Raw genomic sequence first — 25,152 nt, 5'->3', positions numbered from 1 at the left:
GAAGTGTCGTACTCAATTACATCTTTGTTTGGTGCTCAATGGTGCCTACCACTAATTACAATGTAACAAACCATAAACCAAGAGTGGTGGACGTCAAAATGATAGATTGTGTACAGATTGTCGGCTGCCCTCCTCTTCACCCTCACCCCTCTGTTGTCAGCACCTCCTGATTTAAACTGGCTACCGGCTCAAAGTATTAGCAGTGTCCAGTTGCTTTCTTCTGCTAGTTTATCTCCCTTAGTTTGAACCTTCACAAATCTAAGGTTTCTTTGTAAATTGGAGATTCTAGAAACCATACGGCCAGTCTACCTCTGACTGTGATTCACGTTATAGTTGAGACTAAAGGTTTCACAGGGTTTGAAAAATCAGATTTGGATTTCAGATTTAGCTTTTATAATCATCGCTAATTTTAGGTTGTGGATCAGGAACAGTCGAACTAGAACAGTTTAAGTCGAAAATTTGACGACTTTGATTTTCTTTATGACTCCTGGTCACAACTTTATACCTGTACTAAATGTTTCTACATTAAGAAACTATCTGATGTTACCAAGTGGAACATATTAACTTATTCATCCCTGAAATTTCATAATGAACTATTCCAACCTTTTAATTGGATGAGTTCAAATGTGTCTTCAGGGCTGAATGAGTTAAGTTTTGATCTGGATTTCGATTGATAATGTTATGAATACATCGTGTTCCATTAATAGTGAAACTTTAAACTACTCATTCGTCCAGCGTTTTATATGTGATAAAGTGTGCTGTCTGGTACAAATTAAATTTGATCCGAGTCGTAATTATTGGAAGCCCAGAGAGAAGCGTATAGTACTTTGATGTATTCTATACTGATTATATGTGTATGGAAATGTTGACTGAACGCCGAGCCGCGTACATTCCGCTCGATCGTCAGTTGGCTGTGGATGTTCTGTTTCTTATTATTGGACAGCTACCAGTATTTTACAGGTCTTCATTAAAAAATGAAACGCACATGTCTGTACTTATCTTGTAAGTAGATATATAGGTCAATAAAACTTTAATTAGTAACACGTGTACAGACGAGGATTCGGCAGGCTGGACGCCCCACGATTTGGGGTCATCTCAAACCGGATGTTAGTATCACGTGCTGTTCTTCCTTGTATTTCTATAGCCAATTATAATACCACTTACCTTGTTATCATTGATGATATGTAATTCAATGATACCAATTTTATTTGCGATATTCAGTAAAACGCGGCTTGCCAAGCAGATACCGTACATGCAAATATGTCTTTTTATCTTAATTTTTCAATTATGACCAGTTTTATAGATTTATTTTCAGCGCAATTGATGATGTAAGACAATGCCATTTTACTTCGACCTTGCGCGTTGCCCGTTAACCCCATCCCCTAGCTGACATAGTCGGGATCACGTTTGCGTAGAGTAATTCATTTAGGGCTTGAAGATTCCATATTAATCTCACTACATTGAGTGGTTGTGCAGACAACTTGTTACTCAATACTGAAATTGTAACAACTTCCGGTCGATTGTGAAATAATGACTGAAATCAATTTATGAATAACTAATGTCATGACGTTAGCTTGCTCTGGCTTGAATCGGTCCAGTTTACGTATGCCTGTCCGCCACTTTGGCTATGTGGACGAGGCGGTATAATCGATTGTTTGGGAAACGGTCATGCATAATACATTACTTCCGCCTCCGTGGTTAATATGTCGGTGTACATATGGATATATTTTACTAACTCTGTATTTTATGTCTCTAAGAACATGTATATCGTCCAAGCTGCTTATTATTTAAATATTATAACAAATTATTATCATGGAACTGTCAAGAATCTCGACATTTGTGAGATTTATCGAGCCAGGTATGACGTCATCACTCACATCCGGGGAATCCCCGTGATCGTTTGTCCTATCCCAATGACAGTGTAGTTATAGTTGGTTAAATATAGACCTATTGTTTATTGGTATAAAGTTTTTGGTACCAACTCGTGGGCATCATTTCACTGGCTGTGTCTGGTGACATTTACGAATTGGTCCGTACGTGGACAGAAAGGTCACAGGGGGACAAGTACGAGACTAGCGTTGGCATGCTTACACCAAATATAGAATGTCAACCGAAAGTAAATCAATGTTCATATCAAAATGTCTGATATTCAAAGAGTAAGACAAAAACAGACAAAATAGATAAAAACACTAGAGAATCAACCTATATACATGTTTAATGTATAAAAGCTGATCTCTTTATGTAGTACATGAAAATGATCAAGTCAATTGCAGTAATTAATTCTGCTACTACTTGGTGCTAAATAGCTAACATCATCATTTAATTCTGATAAAGTCAACGTTCAAGATGATCGAAAGTATTTTGTATTACTCAATCACTGAATATGGCATGCGCAATTCTGTTGTATATACAATCACATGTGTAGTTTAAGATCGACCCAAATCCTACAAAGTCCTACGAAATGTCATGTGAAAAAATCCTTTCTTCACGAATGACTATTTGTATAAGTTCCATGTATGTGATTTTGCCTTGCTATCGCCAATATTGCTGAAACAGAGGCTCGCCACATATCATGGCGTTGTACACGGAATAGCGATATAAACTCGCGAACAGAAGGCATTGGGTTGTATATTTGATTACGTACACAATATTTGATTATGTACGAAAGTGCTTTCTCTTCAGGGCACTTTGACATTTAAGGTAATTGCCCTGTAATTGGCTTGTCCGAAGCACGAATACCGGCGATACTAGTCCAGGCATGTGTATGGCCTTCCGTATAGGTCCTTTTTACATCTATAGCCGACTGCAATGTCTTGTCAACTTAAAAACATCATTAAAATCATCGTCATCCTCTAAAGACCCAAACATAACGCTCATTTACGTTCTGTACAGTCAATTAAGTGAACGTAACCCTTAGAATTTGGAGGATATCTCATTGATAAAACGTTGTTCAATTTTGTATAATGCACAGTATAATTTGTCCTAACCGAACACTGACCAATCAGAACCCTGAATACAACAGACCTGCTTCTGATAGGTCGTTCGGTAAGTAATGCAATTAGACTCCATAATATCCAGTAATCTGTATTTTCATTTTTTTGAGTGTTAGCGTGAAAGGTTTAAGTTAAACTTGATGGTGAAATGCGTTTATACCAGTTGATATTTGACATTTACACCTAACTCGTGTCTTTGGTTATAAATAACATGCGATTCGATAATATAACGAGGAAACACCTTAGACCGGAAATTGACATAACCTTTGAACTTCTGGCGGCAATCATAGCCTCGTGTTGGGATGCTATTGTTATTTGAGGGGATCCTATATCAGTCATTTACGTGGTGTACCGACCACAGGCAGATCAGGATGTCTGGTTACAACTGTCGTGGAACCATGGGTCAGAATTGGGATTACACGGTGTACTTTACGTCAGAGGGGTATCGGACTAAATAACCTCTCGGATGTCATACACACGACCATTTCTTCTTGTTTTACTGATGAAATAAATGACTTGGTCACACGCGATGTAGGATTAATTTTGTTATTTACTGAAATCACGTAGTCCAATGTTACTGGTATGATGAAGTAATACATCGTTAGTTGATATCCCGAAGTGTCTATGCTCCGTAAGATTAATACCCCGAATGTAAATGTTCCGAATGTCGTTTGCAGTTCCGAATGTCTTTTTCTTAACGTTGAAGAAGTTTTGAAGGTCTTTAAAACTTCGAACGCCTCTCGTAGTTTTATAAATCTTTACAATACTGCGAATGCTATTTGTAGTTCCGTAGGTTTTGTTTTGAATGTCGTTTGTCGTTTCTAACATTTACGTTGAACGCCTTTGGGAAGTCAATAGGCCTTTGGTTCTAACGTTGTTGGTAGTCTTGAAGACCTTAAACTTTGTTGGTATCTCAGTGAATCTGTTTCTTAGAACATCGTTTGTCGTTCCAAAGTTCTATACCTCTAACATCGTTGGTAGCTCTGTCGATCATTATTTCGACCATTGTTTGTGATTCGGCATGTTTTTTACGTCGAATGTCGTCGGTTGCTTGGAAGGTCTGTACTTCGGACATCGTTTGCAATTCAACTGTTTAAGGCTCAACACTTCTAAAAGTTTGTTACGCCGATCTGCGTTAATTATATCATCAACAACTTCGGGTATATGTTTCTACTAATCAGGAGTTTGTCACTCACACGTATGTGTGACACGTCCAATCTTATAATCAGTGCTAGTAATTAAAAAAAATGACTTCAAGTGGCAGAATATCAATATATCACATGTTAATGTAAGGGAAGAGAGCGTTATTGTTGGATTATTATATCCTTTATAGTTTGAATTTAAAGTAAACTGTCATATATGCAAAGTCTCCTTTAAGAATGTATATAACCAACTGTTATAATACCCCGCACGTGTGAACGACGTTACAACCAGAGATATCGGGGACAGAGCTACCGGGCGATAGAAGTGGCACTTTGTCACTTTAAGCTAGACGACCTGTGATCTCCATATTGTTTGCAGTCAGTTTCATCTTGTCGCTGTTGTCACCAAAGTTGTACCTGTCACATACCTTACAGGTAAAACCAGGTCATAAACAATCCCAGGTAACCCAGGGTTAAGGTCACCACTTACACGTTAAGATACCTACAGCCGAGATAGTTATCAACTTTCACCATAGACATGTATAGCTAGTCGTATCTACTCCAATACAAGTACTTAAACACACGTAACGTATTCCATATTGGTTACACGTGTTTAGATATTGAATTACGACGGTCCGTGGAAAAGTGTTTCATTAGCTAGGTAAATGACGATCTGGTGGGTGAAAGACATTCATAAATCTGGATATCAGCTGCTGACCGATGGGTTGTTTGTGTGTTGTTCGACTGTGGAGCTATCCAATTTTATATCTAGGTACACCATGTTATAAACCGAAACCTAAAGTATCTATAAAACGTTGCATTCTAATGTTTAATTTCCAAATTGTTTTATAATCTTATTTATATACTTATATATAACATGTTTTTACCGAGGCTGAAGGAGCTCATGTAATTCTTAGTGAAACCACCACCGTTGGATTCCAGGGTGTTGGATTTTTCCATGTGTTGCCGAGTAAATTTCGGAAGAATAGCTGATATACATATAGGCCCCTTCGACTAAATTTGAGGACAAGAAAATTGAATATTGATCTAATTTAAACGAAATCAATCTTGAAAAATGCAAGGATATTGAACATCCATTAGCGTTATAGCTAAACTGATTTAAAGCCTATTTATGCGAAAATTCCGCTGTGATTGAAATCGTGATTAGAAGAGTCTGTTGAGATTGGTGCCGTATAGTGTAAGGTCAGTTGAGCTGTGTATTGGTGTATATGGGTCAGTACAGATGATATATCAATCAGTCGTGTTCTACATGTAGGTATATATATATAAATACACCAGGTGTGGTACGGTACAGGTATACACACAGGTAAGGCGAATCCAATCACAGGTATAAACTAAACTTATAGTATTATCTAAGCTTAGCTCTTCACTTTCCCCAATAGTCTACACTTGTATCTACACTGTTACACGCTACACTGTAACATGTTGCTCAATTTTGTACAAGGATTTTGGAAATGCATTCTAAAACACAGGACGTCCATGTTGTATTTTACGTTAATTCCATTAATAGAGCATTCCCAAGTAAGCAATTAATATGTTTCTTCTGAAATACGAAATATAGGATCAGTGAAAATGTGGATGTATATTGAAATGTCGGTATCAAGAGACGGTGGCATACGCAATGTAGGTCGACTATACGGACATGCCTGTCGGCAATAATGCATGGATTTGTAGGCAGAGATGAGATTTTGTATTATACACAAATCCAGCATTATCTTTGCTTCTCCTGAAAGGTTGAAGCAGAGGTATTTCTTTATCATAAAGTTTACCTCACGCCGTGTTTATTATTGATTTAACTTAAGCCACGTATTTCATATAGATCTTGGGGTTGTAGTTGAGCGTGTTATTGCAGCCCTTCGGGGCGACTCCCCTTTATAACAATATTTTACATTGACGCCGCAAATTTGCCGAAATCTTGTTGTCTTAACGTTGGGAAGATGATATTTGTAAGACATGTTAAACAATTTACTCTCAGAGTGCCAATGGATGTGAAATTTGACTTCCGGTTTGTCGCTTGGTTTGATATCGGACTTCCGGTGTACTCATGGTCATGGTTGTGGTATCTTCCATGTTCTTTCACCATGTCATTGCTGTTAACTTCATTAACTTGAACTCGCCAATTTGCTGAGGTTACGAACAAAGCAGATTATACGGATCGCAACAATGTATACATCCACATCATTGATGACGTACACACACCATTGATGACGTACAGACACCAGTGATGACATACATACACCAGTGATGACGTTCACACACCAGTGATGACATACACACATCAGTGATGACGTACACACACCAGTGATGACATACAAACACCAGTGATGACATACACACACCAGTGATGACGTACATACACCAGTGATGACATACACACACCAGTGATGATATACACACCAGTGATGACATACAAACACCAGTGATGACATATACACACCAGTGACGACATACACACACCAGTGATGGTATACACACACCAGTGATGACACACACTCCAGTGATGACACACACACCAGTGATGACATACACACACCAGTGATGACATACACACACAAGTGATGACATACACACACCAGTGATGACATACAAACACCAGTGATGACGTACACACACCAGTGATGACAAACACACTCCAGTGATGACATACACACACCAGTGATGACAAACACACACCAGTGATGACACACAGACCAGTAATGACATACATACACCAGTGATGACATACGCACACCAGTGATGATATACACACACCAGTGATGACACACACACACCAGTGATGACAAACACACACCAGTGATGGCGTACACGCCAAAGATGACATATAGACACCAGAGATGGTATACACACACCAAAGATGACAAACACACACTAGTGATGACATACACACACCAGTGATGACATACAGACACCAGTGATGACATACACACACCAGTGATGAGATACACACACCAGTGATGACGTACACACACCAGTGATGACAAACAAACACCAGTGATGACACACACACCAGTAATGACATACATACACCAGTGATGACATACGCACACCAGTGATGATATACACACACCAGTGATGACAAACACACACCAGTGATGACAAACACACACCAGTGATGACACACAGACCAGTAATGACATACATACACCAGTGATGACATACGCACACCAGTGATGATATACACACACCAGTGATGACATACACTCTCCAGTGATGATATACACGCCAGTGATGACATACAAACACCAGTGATGACATATACACACCAGTGATGACATACACACACCAGTGATGGTATACACCCACCAGTGATGACACACACTCCAGTGATGACACACACACCCGTGATGACATACACACACCAGTGATGACATACAGACACCAGTGATGACATACACACACCAGTGATGACGTATACACTTCGGTGATGACGTACACACACCAGTGATGACAAACACACACCAGTGATGACACACACACCAGTAATGACATACATACACCAGTGATGACATACACACACCAGTGATGATATACACACACCAGTGATGACAAACACACCAGTGATGANTACACACACCAGTGATGACACACACACACCAGTGATGACGTACAAACACCAGTGATGACATACACACACCAGTGATGACATACACACACCAGTGATGACACACACACACCAGTGATGACGTATACACTTCGGTGATGACAATGAAATAGATTAAGACAGGGACGTTAGGTAGAAAAGCCGCTTATTTCACTTAATTTATCAGAAGTATTGAAGTTATGTGATACAAAGATTTGTTTATAGCTCTCTTCGAGTCACAGGTGGAAATCAAACAATCGATGAGACACAGATGAGAACTTTGATAATGAAGGGGGGTTCAATTGATATGCATAACAAGGACTTTTAAACCATTCGCAGGGTTTTATTGTTCCAGCAATAATAAAAACGGTTGTATAAGCAATTATTACACGAATGTATACAGAGGACACAAATCCATATCGTAAACAATTCGTATGTCTTATGTGTTTTTTTCTACATAGAACATTTCTGTCTCCCATATCTTCCTATTATAATCCTGGGGGCTTTGTGATTCATCTGATTTCAGCGTGTGTGCGGGTTCCATTGCGACATTGTAATACAGTCAGATCAGTCACACTGAAAAATGTATTCAATTTAGCTTTTAATAAAAGTGTAACAGATGTTCTGAACATTCACTTCCATAAAATCAATATATCTCTACACATTGCTCATCCATTAGAGTAAAATGTACAATAGAGGAATTTCTATATATAACAGCAACATTTGAGAGAAAAAATGAATGTGATGTCTTTAAATTTTTTACATCAAAACGCCTGTCTCTTGTCCTATTTGTGTTGAAGTCTCGTGGGGTTCGGCGGCCAAGCTTACTGAAGAGCAAGGAAACGCGGACGGTGCCTAGTGTAACAAAACCCTGTCTTGTTACACAATCTAGATACATAGTTGCAAAACTGCCTAGTAATACAAACACTTCTCAGAAACATGAGCACTTAACATATACCTAGTAACACGAACATAACACATGTAACTAGTAACACGAACATTGCACATGTACCTAGTAACACGAACATAACACATGTACCTAGTAACACGAACATTACACATGTAACTAGTAACACGAACATAGCACATGTACCTAGTAACACGAACATTGCACATGTACCTAGTAACACGAACTTAACACATGTAACTAGTAACACGAACATTGCACATGTACCTAGTAACACGAACATTACACATGTAACTAGTAACACGAACATAGCACATGTACCTAGTAACACGAACGTTGCACATGTACCTAGTAATACGAACATAACACATGTACCTAGTAACACGAACATTACACATGTACATAGTAACACGAACATAACACATGTACCCAGTAACACGAACATTACACATGTAACTAGTAACACGAACATAGCACATGTACCTAGTAACACGAACATTACACATGTAACTAGTAACACGAACATAGCACATGTACCTAGTAACACGAACGTTGCACATGTACCTAGTAATACGAACATAACGCATGTACCTAGTAACACGAACATTACACATGTACATAGTAACACGAACATAACACATGTACCCAGTAACACGAACATTACACATGTACCTAGAAACACGAACATTACACATGTACCTAGTAACACGTAACACGAACATAGCACATGTACCTAGTAACACGAACATTGCACATGTAACGAGTAACACGAACATAACACATGTACCTAGTTACACAAACATAACACATGTACCTAGTAACACGAACATAACACATGTACCCAGTAACACGAACATTACACATGTACCTAGAAACACGAACATTACACATGTACCTAGTAACACGAACATTGCACATGTAACGAGTAACACGAACATAACACATGTACCTAGTTACACAAACATAACACATGTACCTAGTAACACGAACATAACACATGTACCCAGTAACACGAACATTACACATGTACCTAGAAACACGAACATTACACATGTACCTAGTAACACGTAACACGAACATAGCACATGTACCTAGTAACACGAACATTGCACATGTAACGAGTAACACGAACATAACACATGTACCTAGTTACACGAACATAACACATGTACCTAGTAACACGAACGTTGCACATGTACCTAGTAATACGAACATAACTCATGTACCTAGTAACACGAACATTACACATGTACATAGTAACACGAACATTACACATGTACCTAGTAACACGTAACACGAACATAGCACATGTACCTAGTAACACGAACGTTGCACATGTACCTAGTAATACGAACATAACGCATGTACCTAGTAACACGAACATTACACATGTACATAGTAACACGAACATTACACATGTACCTAGTAATACGAACATAACACATGTACCTAGTAACACGAACGTTGCACATGTACCTAGTAATACGAACATAACTCATGTACCTAGTAACACGAACATTACACATGTACATAGTAACACGAACATTACACATGTACCTAGTAATACGAACATAACACATGTACCTAGTAACACGAACATTGCACATGTAACGAGTAACACGAACATAACACATGTACCTAGTTACACAAACATAACACATGTACCTAGTAACACGAACATAACACATGTACCCAGTAACACGAACATTACACATGTACCTAGAAACACGAACATTACACATGTACCTAGTAACACGAACACTGCTTAGTAACACGAACATTACACATGTACCTAGTAACACGAACATTGCACATGTAACGAGTAACATGAACATAACACATGTACCTAGTTACACGAACATAACACATGTACCTATTAACACGAACATTACACATGTACCTAGTAACACGAACATTGCACATGTAACGAGTAACACGAACATAACACATGTACCTAGTTACACGAACATAACACATGTACCTAGTAACACGAACGTTGCACATGTACCTAGTAATACGAACATAACGCATGTACCTAGTAACACGAACATTACACATGTACATAGTAACACGAACATAACACATGTACCCAGTAACACGAACATTACACATGTACCTAGAAACACGAACATTACACATGTACCTAGTAACACGACCATTGCACATGTACCTAGTTACACGAACATTACACCTGTACGTAGTAACACGAACATTACACATGTACAGAGTAACACGAACATTACACATGTACTTAGTAACACGAACATTACACGTGTACAGAGTAACACGAACATTACACATGTAACTAGTAACACGAACATAACACATGTACCTAGTAACATGATCAGTCTAGTAATACAAACACTTCTCAGAAACATGAGCACTTAACATATACCTAGTAACACGAACATAACACATGTAACTAGTAACACGAACATTGCACATGTACCTAGTAACACGAACATAACACATGTACCCAGTAACACGAACATTACACATGTACCTAGAAACACGAACATTACACATGTACCTAGTAACACGAACTTAACACATGTAACTAGTAACACGAACATTGCACATGTACCTAGTAACACGAACATAACACATGTACCCAGTAACACGAACATTACACATGTACCTAGAAACACGAACATTACACATGTACCTAGTAACACGTAACACGAACATAGCACATGTACCTAGTAACACGAACGTTGCACATGTACCTAGTAATACGAACATAACTCATGTACCTAGTAACACGAACATTACACATGTACATAGTAACACGAACATAACACATGTACCCAGTAACACGAACATTACACATGTACCTAGAAACACGAACATTACACATGTACCTAGTAACACGTAACACGAACATAGCACATGTACCTAGTAACACGAACGTTGCACATGTACCTAGTAATACGAACATAACGCATGTACCTAGTAACACGAACATTACACATGTACCTAGTAACACGTACACTACATAGTAACACGAACAATGTATAGAAGTAACCGACATCCATCATGTACCTCTAGTAAACTATTATACCTGTGGCAAAACCTGAAGATTGCTTCAACATAACGTCGTATAGGCAGTAACAATCCACTTTGATCGTTAACCAATATTTGTACACATCGTCATGTAAGTGCTGTTGCGTTAAAAGAAAAACAGACCATACGTCTCACTGATAAGTATGTTGATGCAAAACTACGACCCCTGGGCTGTGTTAGGATTATAGGGCATTAACTTGACATTTCATTTGACCTGGAAGTACAAATTATTGCGCTCTCATTTATTTCAATATTTAGGCCTAGTGAAATGGTGAATCAGAATACAATGTATCCACGAGGTCATGATCGGGTGTTTGTTTTAAGCAGAAGCAGGTTTAGGGTGCTATTGTTTGTTTTAAATCTCTAGTAAAAGTTAATCTTTCATTAATCAAGGAAAGATAACTGTTCCACGGACCGCAGCATGTGTTTTGCGTCAAATATCTTCATAGTAGGGATGTGAACGTGCTGTGCGCGTGTTTGTAAACCTCGCCAATCACGTGAACGGGAGTTAGACGTAAAAAAACGCGCCAGGTGTTTCATCGAATCAGATTTAAACAGATACGAAACGACAGGTGCAAATATTGCCGTGAGATTATGACAGATAAAAAGGCGATAAACCGAAAGCATTTGTATTAATGTATATAAGATTATAGACATCAAAGACACTGTGCAGTGTTTGTCCCGAAACGATTGTTGAATATACTTAAGAGGGACATTGACGTAAAATGGGATGAACTCGTCAAAGTTGTATATGAATTGATATTGTGTATCACTGGTAATCATTCAAGATGTGGCGTTTTAATCTGTCAGCAGACAGAATCTCTGATCGTCTTCAAAATTATTTTTAAACGAAATACATCAAAACACAGAAAAAACAAAACTTGATACAACACTTGATACAAGACTTGATTTGGAGTCTACTTTTATAGAGGTCTGTGTTCAGTATACATACATATGTATAAATGTACAGTGTATATGTCATTAAAATTCATACTTAGTTTTGAAGGCAAATTACATCTCCAAATTAAAGTGTATTGAGTTTAACTGTGGTTATGAAATTAGGAATGGAGGAAAACATTAACGAGTATTGGCCATTTGTGGATGCCGAAATTGGGCCTTTTAATTTGACTCTCATTAGACCTGAGTTACATTATATCCACGGGGAGGGATTATATCATAGTGGTGAACTATTAGTTTGTTTTTTATTGACTCGATTAGTTGGAATTTTCATTTTAACTCATTAGGTAGAGAACTAGACTAGTAAACGTTGGTATTGAAAATAATTACAGCAGTTTCACCCACAGCAAGCCTCCGAACTACAATGTAGGACATCCTGTCCAATTTCTAAATGATGCTTTAGTGTGGTGAATAAAAACAAAAAGAGGATACCAGTTTCATAACTTAGCTTATTGTAAAAAAAAGATACCAGCAAATACCGAAAGCGTCACACAACCCACATTTAGACTAACCGCTTTACAAACGTCTTTAGACCCTCAACTGTTTGAACCACTTTGCCCTCTTTACTTACAAATCTCGGAAATGGTCAAAGGTACTACAAACATTCGGAACACCTCGGCCGATTCACTTCAGTCATTTTGATGTACTGTAAGCCAATCCGCAAACTTCGGGTGACTCGCCACGAGTCACCGAGGAGTTCATTTGGCTAACCTTGGCCGATTCCGGTACCCTTCATCAATACCTTATTTGTCCTTGCACACAACAGACAGCACCTACTAGCTGCCAATGTTATTGGTGTCTTACCATCACTTGTTTGTAATGGCGCATCCGTTTGTATTTTATCCATTTCGGAAATCAAAGCTCGAAACCTTCCGAAAGTGTTATGGCGGTAATCGTCATACGGACGAGGTTTGTAGGTACGGAATCTGCCGAGATATGACGAGTGCCGAGGAGTTCCGTGTGACTGTAATCGGGGCGAAGTGTTACGAATGAGTCATAAATTTCAAATGACACAAAAGGTAAAACCCACCTGATGCAGCTGTTTCTACTGTTTTTAAGCTTAACTTCTTTTTTAATATGAAAAGACTGTTTTAAAGACTGAAAAATCGGATCATAGTTCTTTTCTGAAAATATGTGTATCTTTGTGACCTTTTAAGATTGTTTTGTATCAATCAAGGGTTCTGACTAATTATACGCTATTCTAATGCTAACCAAATCCCTCTCCAGTGTATACATGTACGATACACTACTGTACAATGCATGTATGCAATGCACTACTATATATCTAAACAGGGACAGAGTTACGTATATACTTGCTGTCAGATCTAGGCTGCATAGCGATAACAGAATGACACAGTAAAATGATTAATTCTGGTAATATTCCAATGTTTCTATAATTTCTATCACTCTAATAACAATATTGGCAGGTGTCTCAATTAGATTAACACCAAATAAACTATCTTTCTGAATATCACTAAACCCGTTATTAAAACCAATCTATTGGAGAGCTGTCGAAAGCCAATTCTTTCCGACTCTCCACAACCCATTAAAACAGATTATATTTTATTTAGCGCCATCTGAGGTAATCATTATGACTCACACCTATCTCTGTGACCTTGATCTAGGTTTCCTCTCCTCTTCCTTATAACTGTAAGGATGCGTATAAAACCGGTTAGATAGCAATTACGTGATTTGAGCCACGATACGTCGGCAACAATACAAGGCAGCCCGTAAATGATCAACAAATTCGCAAGTCACGATTTAGTCATCAGGCTGGCAACATTAACTACTTTAAAACACAACAGAAAGTAGAAAAATAGTTTTGCAACAAAAAAATAGCACTTAAAGCTACTTGTTGTACAGCCCGTACCTGAAGTCACATGACCTTTCAGTTCCGGTTCATGTGCTGCAGGTGTAATATTTTTTGTTTTTGTTTTTTTGTTTGTTTTGTTTTTGGATATATATATATATGACAACGAAATTGCAGATTTGTAAGTGCATGTTTAAGATGTACGTGCATTGTTCCTACAATCAGTTTTTTTTCCTTCTAAATAATAATTTCCTTTTCCACGTTTTCTAACGCCGTTAATTAGTTATACTGTAGCGATGCCCTTTGGCCTCGGTGTTAAGCGTCCAAGGTAATGGGTTATGTCCCCTGGCAAATAAACATTGAATGGCAGTAATGGGGGCACGTTTGCAAAGGGAACCTACAAAGCACCAACATTTATGGATATATGAATCGAGTTGCGTTTGGTAGTGCAATCAAGTCAAGGTTAAATTACGTATGGAGTTCTTTGATTAGAATTATTTTAAACAGGCTGTACTCTTTTCAATATGCATATGTTCAATTATCTTTGTGTGTATATTTCATATTTATAACATCATATTGGTGTTTACCTTCACAATGGAAGGATTTTTATACGGATCGAAATAACGAATTGGTACATATCAGCCGACATAGATAACCGCTAGATATAGAATTTCACTTTACAGCCAAACAAAGATTTGCCTGTAAAGAGTTTAAACAGACATGGAAGTAAAGCATTTACTGTAAATATACATCAAACTGTTTTATTGAACGTTGATGGAAGGATTAACTTAAGTAGAGTACACAACTTGTTTTTTTATAAACAGTTTCGCTGTTAATGATACCCTTTGCTTTATTTATGTTTATCGTTTGAATAAAACTACCATATAAATACTGTATAGTCCTTAAATTACCTACGGGCTCACAAGAGTACACGTAACAGTAACCCGAGAAATTATTGGGGGAAAGATTGAAGAGCATTAACGTCATCGCCAGTTTGACTAAAGGTTGTTCCGCTATAAGTTTTTTTCTCTCTCAAAGAGCCGTTTTAAGTTCTTGCACCTGCCAGGTGAGATCACGTATCATATACACACACCTTTATGAACAGATACATGTGCACACACCTGTTCGGCGAGAATTGGTATATATGTACCTACCTGTATGCTGAGAACAGGTACAGGTACACACACCTGCCTATAGAGGAACAGGTAAAACTTGCTAACGCAAAACTTACGTTAATTGAGTGTGTCACTGGCAGATCTTATTTAGAAATCAATTTGGCTTCTTTTTGACATATAGAAAAATTCAACTCCTCGTCTAAAAAACTGATCTGACTCAGCATTTAGCATACTCCTTACTAATGAAAACAGGTATACGAAACATCATATTTGACTGACATTCAGGTAAACTGTTTAATTAAAACATATTAAACATGTCAAATATGATTGAGAACATTATCTTGATGGACGAGGACCTGAACGATACCTCAGGTGGGCGTAAACACTGTGTTTGTATATACGGAATGTAGGTATATATACATATAAATCAATACCGAATTTGATAATAAATATGTTGAGGTCGATCGGTATTTAAACCTTTCTGTCTCACTATGGTTACGACCCAAAGTAAGACGCCAATCGATGTGTCTTTGAGTACTATTTTCTGACACACCTAAACTGTTTAGTTTTATAGGCAGTACTGTTTGACGGTGGTATATGCCAAAACTAGGACATACCACCTTATTTTCTCAAATTGTATCGATAAAGTAAATCAGGGCAAAATTGTTAAGTATATTACGTCCGTCAACTGTGACACAGGTAAATATAACATTTCACCAATCTGCACAAGAAAGCGACAATATGGACCGTTGCAGCCGGTTTATGTCAATTATCAGAAATCAATACAGTGTACTGTCTTAATTTTTTCTGCAAGAAATGGAAAGTAATTTCAATAAGATAAAAAGAACCAAGAATGTATGTACTGTACAGAGAGTTCGGTTAATGCCGGTTAATTTCTATAGTTAAATCCTCCATCAATACTGCTCATTATGGACGTTAAATTCGGTAGAGAAATTGTCATTATATAACATGTATGCCCTATTTACATTAGAAACCATTGAAATCATCTTAAATGGTGGCTCGCGTGAAGATAACTCTGTTATGAATTTATATCGGTCAAATATCTAGTTACAGTAAACTTACGTCACGGTCGACAAACAAAGCTATCTGTGGGGTTTGTCCACTAGATAAGAGAGTGGCTTTATGAGCTCAAAGGATTGTCCTGAATGGTCAGACATCCATGTAAAGTCTGTGACGATCACGGATAACCACTGGTGTAGGTGAACGTCCGAAGTTGTTTTCGGTGGGGTGTTTGACACCTGACAACGCCATCATACGTAATACCCTCATCCCTCGGTCATAAGTCATTTCCCCTATAGAATCAGGGGCGGGTCCAGGTGAGGGCGTAATGGGCGTACGCCCCCCCTTTTCAAACAAACAACAACAAAAAAACCCATCGTAATCTGCTAATATTGTATTGAATATGGCAATTTATCATATTCATTAATTAAACACATAAACACCCTGACACTTTAATTATAAAATATACAGCCTCCAAGTCAGGAACCGTTACATTAGTGCATTTCACAATTAATTTATGTTTTTAAACAACAAAAAAAGGTCCAAAAATGTCAGATTTGATTCTACGCCTCCTCTTTTAAAATATCCTAGAAACGCCCCTGAGAATGTGTTTACTATTCTACACCAGTAACACACGTACATAGAAAATAAAATAGGGACATAGAATTGCAATTAGGTAAACTATTTTCGAGGACACCCTGATTTGTAATGATATTACGTATTGTCCGCGGGCTATACATTTATTCCTTAAAAAATGCTCAATGCGGGCTATCTGATGAAGCGGGCAATGACGTTATTTTGTTTTTAAAAAGGTTTTGAAAATGTGAGCTGTGCGATATCTTTCAAATCAAAAATCGTTTACATTCCATGACAATGTTAACAAAAACACGGCAAAAGTTTAGAAATTCTGAGTACTTAATGGGATAAGAGGAGTCGCCATGTCTGTTAACGTCAGAAAACTGAACGACATAAAACAACTCAGAATTAAATCTAGTGAACGTTAACCGTTGTATTCGTTGCAATATAATAGCGTTAATGTAGCAGATAACCCGTGGACAATCTGCCGGGGCCGGCAATTCGCAGACTTCGTTTCCTAAAATAGGAAACACCTCAGGGGTGCGCGCGACATGACAAGCGGACAATACGTAAACAATTAAAGTGTTTTGCTTATTAGAAGATATTGATATTGAATTTTTACTGACAATGTGCCTGTATAGTGAACATTAGGCTACATTCAAGTTTAATAGTCAAGCAACCGTTTTGACTACAGGTATAAATGGTGTTCGAGACCCAGCAGTTAAGAATACCAAATGAATAGGGCCCGTAGTCATGAAACCATCATCATGCTCAAACTCCGACTTTGTGTTCGAGACATTTTTTTTTTATTCCGGTGATAAATTAATAAACAAAAATGCATTTTATGGTATGGAAGAGTTTTGGAGAGACTTTGGGTCGAATACCGTTTTCGATGTTTACACTTGATTGTTTAACCGTGTGACATGGTTTTATGCCAGTTACAGGGAAGAAGGCTGGAGCACACAACCCATTCTTGAGAGAGAAGTGAAAAATAAAACTTTATCTAGAGTTTAACAACAAGACAGAGAACAGAATATAGTTATCACCATTTCAAGCATTTTTAAGAATAGTTTTGAGATTCTTAACTACTAACAGTTTCCTTAAGGGACGTTTTCTGTTACCGATCGCTTCTCAATATGATGGTTTTAGCGTTTGGTGTAAACTCTGGCCTAAGGCACTTTTGAAAAATAAAAATATGTCGTTGGACTATGTTACTGTACATGTAAGCAATGAAATCTCTCGAAAACTAGTGGTTGTTCGTCATTGTACATGGGTTTTATAACCGACATCACCACAGGCGCCGATCATTGATATAGCTTACAATAGTTTACCTCAACTTTTATGGCAAATGTAAAGTAAAATACAATCTTTTATTATTATCGATAGACTTTTTAACGATAAAATATAAAACAAAAATTGGGCCAAAACAAGCATCCCTTTTTTTTCGTTTATTGAATAGAAAATAAAATATCGTCTATGATTAAAACTTCTATTTGTTGTCGTACATGTACCTTAATGTTTTTGACTTATTGATAAACAATCAATAATGAAGAGAGTTGTGCATCGAATTAGCCTGACCATACATAAAAAAACACTTATAATATATGTAACATGTTTGAAGCAAATTGAATTATTATATGGTAAAGATATTAATCACTAAAATACCTTAGTTGAGCGTTCGCCCCTGTGAGGAAGGCTTTTGGTACTGTCCCCTGGCCGAGACATACCAGAGTCTGTAAACATGGTAGTTTCTACTCCTGCTTAACGCACAGCAATTTAGGAGTGGGACGACTGGTTCGCCCGTTGTCAGTATAATGTGACCGGGTGAGGGGTCCTGCTGGGTGTCTTCAGCAGTATGTTTCAAGCGAGGTAGCACTATAAAGTCGGCATCAGTTCCGCGCTATCACAAGGAGACGAACATATCGCAGCCTCCCAAAACACACACGCATACACTACACGCATGCAGCTTGCACACAGGGGAGGCCGTCCTTAAATGACCATAGCTGTTGATGGACCGTTAAACAATACTAAACCAAAGCCTTAGAGTAAACAGTTTCCCTTTTTACATCAATCATACATGCTGTATATGGATAACTTTATCAGTCTGGCTCCTGTTTCATGACCGTTCATAACTTTGAATTATGAAAATTCTTGTGAAGCGTTTACCTTTCTCTGAAATGGTGAACTACGTAAGGCGGAAAAGGACATTCCGCGAAATTAAAAGTTACATATAATTCTTCTTCTTTTGCACTTCCTGCTATGGCAAATGGTTGTAAAATCTGCCAAAACTGATTTCGTGAATTTCACCATTGAAGCAAATCAAGGAAAAAAGGGCTACGAAAAAAGTATTGCCGTGAGTGAATTTAACATCACACCGTATTTGCATGATACTAATAAATATTTACGTTAGTATTTCATACTTTTAACTTGAAAAAAAAAGATATGGAACTTTTGTTAGTTTCTTGTTAGTTTTGTGGGTTTTATTTCAGCTTATGGTCCACGTTTATCGTGATAAAACATTCCTTTTGTTATCATTACAGGTATGCTGATAGGGGCTGGCGTAGGGATCTATCCTAATGGTTGGGACAGTTCCGAGGTTCAACAGGCCTGTGGCTACACGTCACAGCCCTATAACATGGGTAAGTATATCGTAGGAATCCACCAACCTTGTCCTGGAATTACGAACCGATTTCCACAACAACCTCCCACATTCGTTAGACCGAGTCAAAAATCGGGGTTCTTTAACCTTAGGAATGTTAACTAACGTTAGCAAAGTACAAAGTGTACATGTGAAATTGTGTAAATGGAGAGTCGATTTAATGGGTCACAGCCGCTTGCATTGGAGACACAATTTAGAGGCATTATAGAGACTCTTTGCATTCTGCTCCCATTGCATTCCATTGTATCTTGGCCTTGACCCTTTTCTTTCTCCTCTTTTAGTGCAGAGGACCGGGCAATGGAGACACAATGTGTAGAAAGTCGAGCCATTTCTTTTTTTTTTCTCGGTAATATAGCTAATATCGATGTAGGCAATAAATCAATCACGATCTTTACTCACGACATAATTTGTTTATAACCCATCCATTTCCCGAAAAGGTTATGATTCTTTTCTGAAGTATTAGTGAGCCTGTTAAACGACTTACGAAAAGTTCATACACGTCGCAAAGTTCTTAACATGCATTTGTATTCTGTTTAATAATCTGACCCGTAAGGTTGCTTTTATTTTTTGCACTCTATGAAATATGAACTAAAATAAAAAAAATAAAACAAAAATAGAAAGACAAATACAAAGTTTCCTGATACCCCAAACCCAATCCATTTATTTTTCTGACAATGAGGTAACCAGTTCTGTCTGATAGCTACCAGGTATTATTGGGCACCGGACGAAGTTTTAACTCAACAGTGAACGCAATAACAGGATACAGAGTAAAAACCCCTATTCTACAGAGGGACCCATGTTAGTCGTCTGTTACACGTGTACGTACTATCGTGCAATTTGAAAGAGTAGTAAGTCAAGACACTAAAATGCAGTTCGTTGGCCAGAAATTGTGTTAAATTGAAGTAGGCAATCACCATTAGGAAAGTAATAAAGCAGACCAATTTGACCTTTTGTTACAAAGATAGCTGTACAGCGGGAAATTGTTCCATTCTGACTTCATAAAACATAGCGTTGTCCAATCCTAGACCACCGACACAATCAACCAGGATCGATTTTCCAAATGTCCCACAAATCATCCTGGGCTTCCTACTGGAACGTCCGTGTAGATTAGGTAATGGCTCCGTAATACAGTTTGGCACCGATGGTTCAGCTCGCAAACATCGTCTGGCCCGGCCAGCACTTGGTAATACCGTCGTACATGTATACGGTCTTAGTTCGGGGTTTTCAGTAGATCGATATACGTACAGACTCCACACCCAGCCACCGTGTAACGGTCCACCATTTACCCACTAATCAGCCCAGTTTATTGTCGCAAAATGAACGCGTAACTCAGTATTCTATTGCAAAAACTGAGGGTTCAGTGTATGTTTATTTTTGAATTCATGAATATTGATACTTTGGTGATCGATCTTATTGTCTTCTGAGACAAAATTCATACGCCATTGCCTACTTTGAAAACACATACAATCGACCCTGATTTATTATTGCTTATATTATTTGTTTTTACAATTATAAATCCCAATAATGAGATTTCGCCTTTTTCACAGTTTTTATTCAGATAATTTTATTTCAAAAACAATCCGAAAATATTTTCGTCTGAATTCTTCATAAAATCAACTTATGCACAGTGAAAATTCCTCATGTTGTTTCACTTTTTGTCTTAGTATGCAAATTGAAAACAATAATCTTTCTCTTGACTCGTTGCCACTAAAAATACAAACATATGCATATATTGCATTGATTTATGAATATTTAAGTATTGTGGATGGAACTTAGTCATTTTTTAAGGTCGTATATTATCGCAGTTTTGAGCTGGAATTTTAAATAGCAAACGGAACAGGAGCGGAAATCTATACTTAAAACGTGTCCGAATATATTTATTTTGGCGAGAAATTCTATCATAAGTCAACCTTATTAGAGTTTAACATCGCCATAACACGACGCACGCATTGCTTACAGAAGGTCGGTACTATCTGATCAAACCGTATCAGTATACATAGAATTCGACATATTCTCCTTACCATTGTCTAAAACAAACCAAAACATCGAGAATATCAATCAGTTTTGTTTGACTAGAATTCCCAGTGTTGAGCAGAACACCAGTAATTTACAATCTGTTACTGGTATGAGCCAATCTGGTGGTGCTTCCGAGCAGAAACGTGGCTTCCTATCTGTGCCCGCTATCGGTACATACCATCCCTCGATACCGTGTATCTCCATCGGAGATACAGCGTCAACTTGGAATGCATTCAGTGGAGTTATCTGTGAAGATATTTCACCGAACTTCAAAGTCAAAGCATGAACAAGGCATGGCTTGCGGTTTATTCAAATATTGAAAGGATTGCAAAAAAACACAAGAATATTTTCCCCAAAAGATATGTCAGTCTGCGTTTTAAGTATCCCTGTGACATGAATGGTATGCAGCATGTAGCAATCTGACAGAGTTCAGTGCGCTCAGACACTTGTATTCCTGCTTGCATGTCTACAAACCATCAGGTCGTAACCCTCGTACGTTACTAGCTTAATACTAGTCACCTATGGGAATACTCGTATGTTACTAGGTACATGTAGGAATACTCGTATGTTACTAGGCACATGTAGGAATACTGGTATGTTACTAGGTACATGTAGGAATACTGGTATGTTACTAGGCACATGTAGAAATACTAGTATGTTACTAGACACCTATAGAAATACTCGTATGTTACTAGACACCTATATGAATACTCATATGTTACTAGGCACCTATAGAAATACTCATATGTTACTAGGCACCTATAGGAATACTCGTATGTTACTAGACACCTATAGGAATACTCGTATGTTACTAGGCACCTATAGAAATACTCTTATGTTACTAGGCACCTATAGAAATACTCGTATGTTACTAGACACCTATAGGAATACTCGTATGTTACTAGGCACATGTAGAAATACTCGTATGTTACTTGTCACCTATAGGACTACTCGTATGTTACTAGGCACCTATAGGAATACTCGTATGTTACTAGTCACCTATAGAAATACTAGTATGTTACTAGACACCTATAGGACTACTCGTATGTTACTAGACACCTATAGGAATACTCGTATGTTACTAGGCACCTATAGAAATACTCGTATGTTACTAGACACCTATAGAAATACTCGTATGTTACTAATCACCTGTAGGAATACTAGTATGTTACTAGACACCTATAGAAATACTCGTATGTTACTAGACACCTGCTTGGATGTTACTAGACAATTGTTAGGATACCGTTGTGTTATTAGGTTACAAGTAGGAAATCGAGTATGTTACTTTGTTGGGATACACGTTGTAAAATGGTTCCTGTAATGAACCTGTAGACTGGCAAACAGCCCCCAAGTTCTTATGAAGAATTTTTCATCTGCATTTCACTACTAGCTTATCTTCCCCTAGTTTAGAACTTAGGCTCTAGAATCAGACATCCTAGTGATCAAAATTGTTATAAGAGTTAATTTATTTTCCTAAATAATTATATATACATGTATATTTAATATTCTAGAGGACGGGGCCAGTCGAGGGAACCTAGTATGATCATAGGTACCTCTAAGTAAACTTAGTTCGAATATTTATTACCAAATGGAAAGACTAACACGGAGATCCTTGAAAAAGAGCAAGCGAATAAGTCTATTGATTATGGAGTTCGTAAAATTCTTCTGCTGTATCGACAAAACCAGTCATGTTAGCCTAGGTTAAATTATAGTAATGTCAAGTCCTCAAAATGAGAACCACGGTAGCGACAACAAAACCATAGTAATGAGCATGATAACAATGGGTATATTTATATCGCTCAAGGATATACAATAATTTTCAATCATACCAACCATAGTAATTGCCCCTTGTCTTTATCAACCAGCATCTGTAACAATATAACTTGCATTTATTATGACAATCGTGATATTCCGAGCAAGCCAGTGAATATTGAACCAACTACGACGTGTGAAGAGCTGAAGTGCGGAAAATGTAAAGTTACTACCAATAAAGAGAAGGTTCATTACAGGAAAATCAAATACAGATTGGTGTCTTTGATTAAAATTCGGGGGGCATATTTCGTTATGAAAAGATAACAAGTTATCGGTTTATCTGAAATTGAAATTGAAGGATTCTTATAAAGCAATCGATGGATTTGGCTGCATATAAAAACAAAAAGTCGGCCAAGGAAAGAACATGATCTGTCCCCCTGGGTATATGCCAACAGTCTGCTGGAAAATTCTACTACAAACCCAACAATAATGTCAACCAGGAATTGAATCATTCAGACGAGTGCATCATCACTATATAATAATCAGATAAATCTTGATGTTTTAAGTATAGTTTTGATACCTCATACGTCGCATAAAGTACGATAACTAATATCAGAAAAATATCGCCCTTACCTCTCCCCAAGCATCCTCTCATGCACACCTATTCCACTGTTATCACATACCCAATGCTCTGTATGTTTTAATGAACTGTAAGATACGATCTCTGTGTGTTCTCTGATGCAAAAGAGGACCTAAATCTGACCCCGAGCCAGGGATTAGTAACACATTAACGGTTTACTAATGTCAAAGATTGGTTAGATTCTTATAATAAACAGCGGCTAGTGGTATAAGCTGACAATACCATGTTAGCTTCTTGTAATATACAACAGCTAGTGATGTAAGCTGACAATACCATGACATCTGACGCTGGTTTAGGTACGTCCGATAGGTTTGGCTGGTTTATGATGATATGCCTATCATTTTTAATTATTATGTATTTTACCTTATCACTATCGCGTGCAAGTTTATCTTTTAGCAAAGCGATTTACAAGACGTGTTCTGTGGTGCTATCCCCGGTCGACAGTGTATATGTGAGCTGTAGACTTCATGGAGAGATAAAACTGTGTTGTTACGCTAGGATAAAGAATAGCTACATAAAAACATATAAAAAACGTTTGATATATCTGGAGAAAAAAACCCGCATCAATCTCAGAAACTGTAGCTATTTTGGCAAAGTCGTAAGAAAGGTCTGTTTATTTTTATAAGAATCTCAAATATTCTTTTCCGTTTTCAAATTATTAGACACAGTAAGAGTAATTTCAGCAAATGTAATGACAATATTCTAACCTTATCCTACCGAATCTGTGAGTGCAACAGTAATATTTAAATAATAATTTCTGATAGGATACATTCTAAATAAATTTGAAATAATTAAGGTATGTCGTAGTTTGCATCGCGTTTCAAATTATTGTACATGTCCATATTGATGCGACAAAATAATTGATTGAAGCTTTATTCAGTATCTCTCGATTTCTGTTTTA

General features: G+C 37.5%; 1 protein-coding gene across 1 annotated transcript in view; it reads left to right on the top strand.

Annotated features, from left to right (window-relative positions):
* The window catches only part of LOC110462505 (lipoma HMGIC fusion partner homolog), a 38,636-nt gene that overhangs the window by 12,193 nt on the left and 1,291 nt on the right, over nucleotides 1–25,152 (top strand). The window contains exon 2 of the mRNA XM_021516476.1: nucleotides 19,725–19,823. Within this exon, the coding sequence (XP_021372151.1) occupies nucleotides 19,725–19,823 (99 nt within the window). The remainder of the gene's footprint in view (nucleotides 1–19,724; nucleotides 19,824–25,152) is intronic.

The sequence above is a fragment of the Mizuhopecten yessoensis genome, unplaced genomic scaffold (genome assembly GCF_002113885.1).
Source record: "Mizuhopecten yessoensis strain PY_sf001 unplaced genomic scaffold, ASM211388v2 scaffold10797, whole genome shotgun sequence".
In the NCBI taxonomy this organism is placed as follows: domain Eukaryota; kingdom Metazoa; phylum Mollusca; class Bivalvia; order Pectinida; family Pectinidae; genus Mizuhopecten; species Mizuhopecten yessoensis.
Note: the sequence above shows the minus strand (reverse complement) of the source record. Positions and strands in the feature narration are given on the sequence as shown.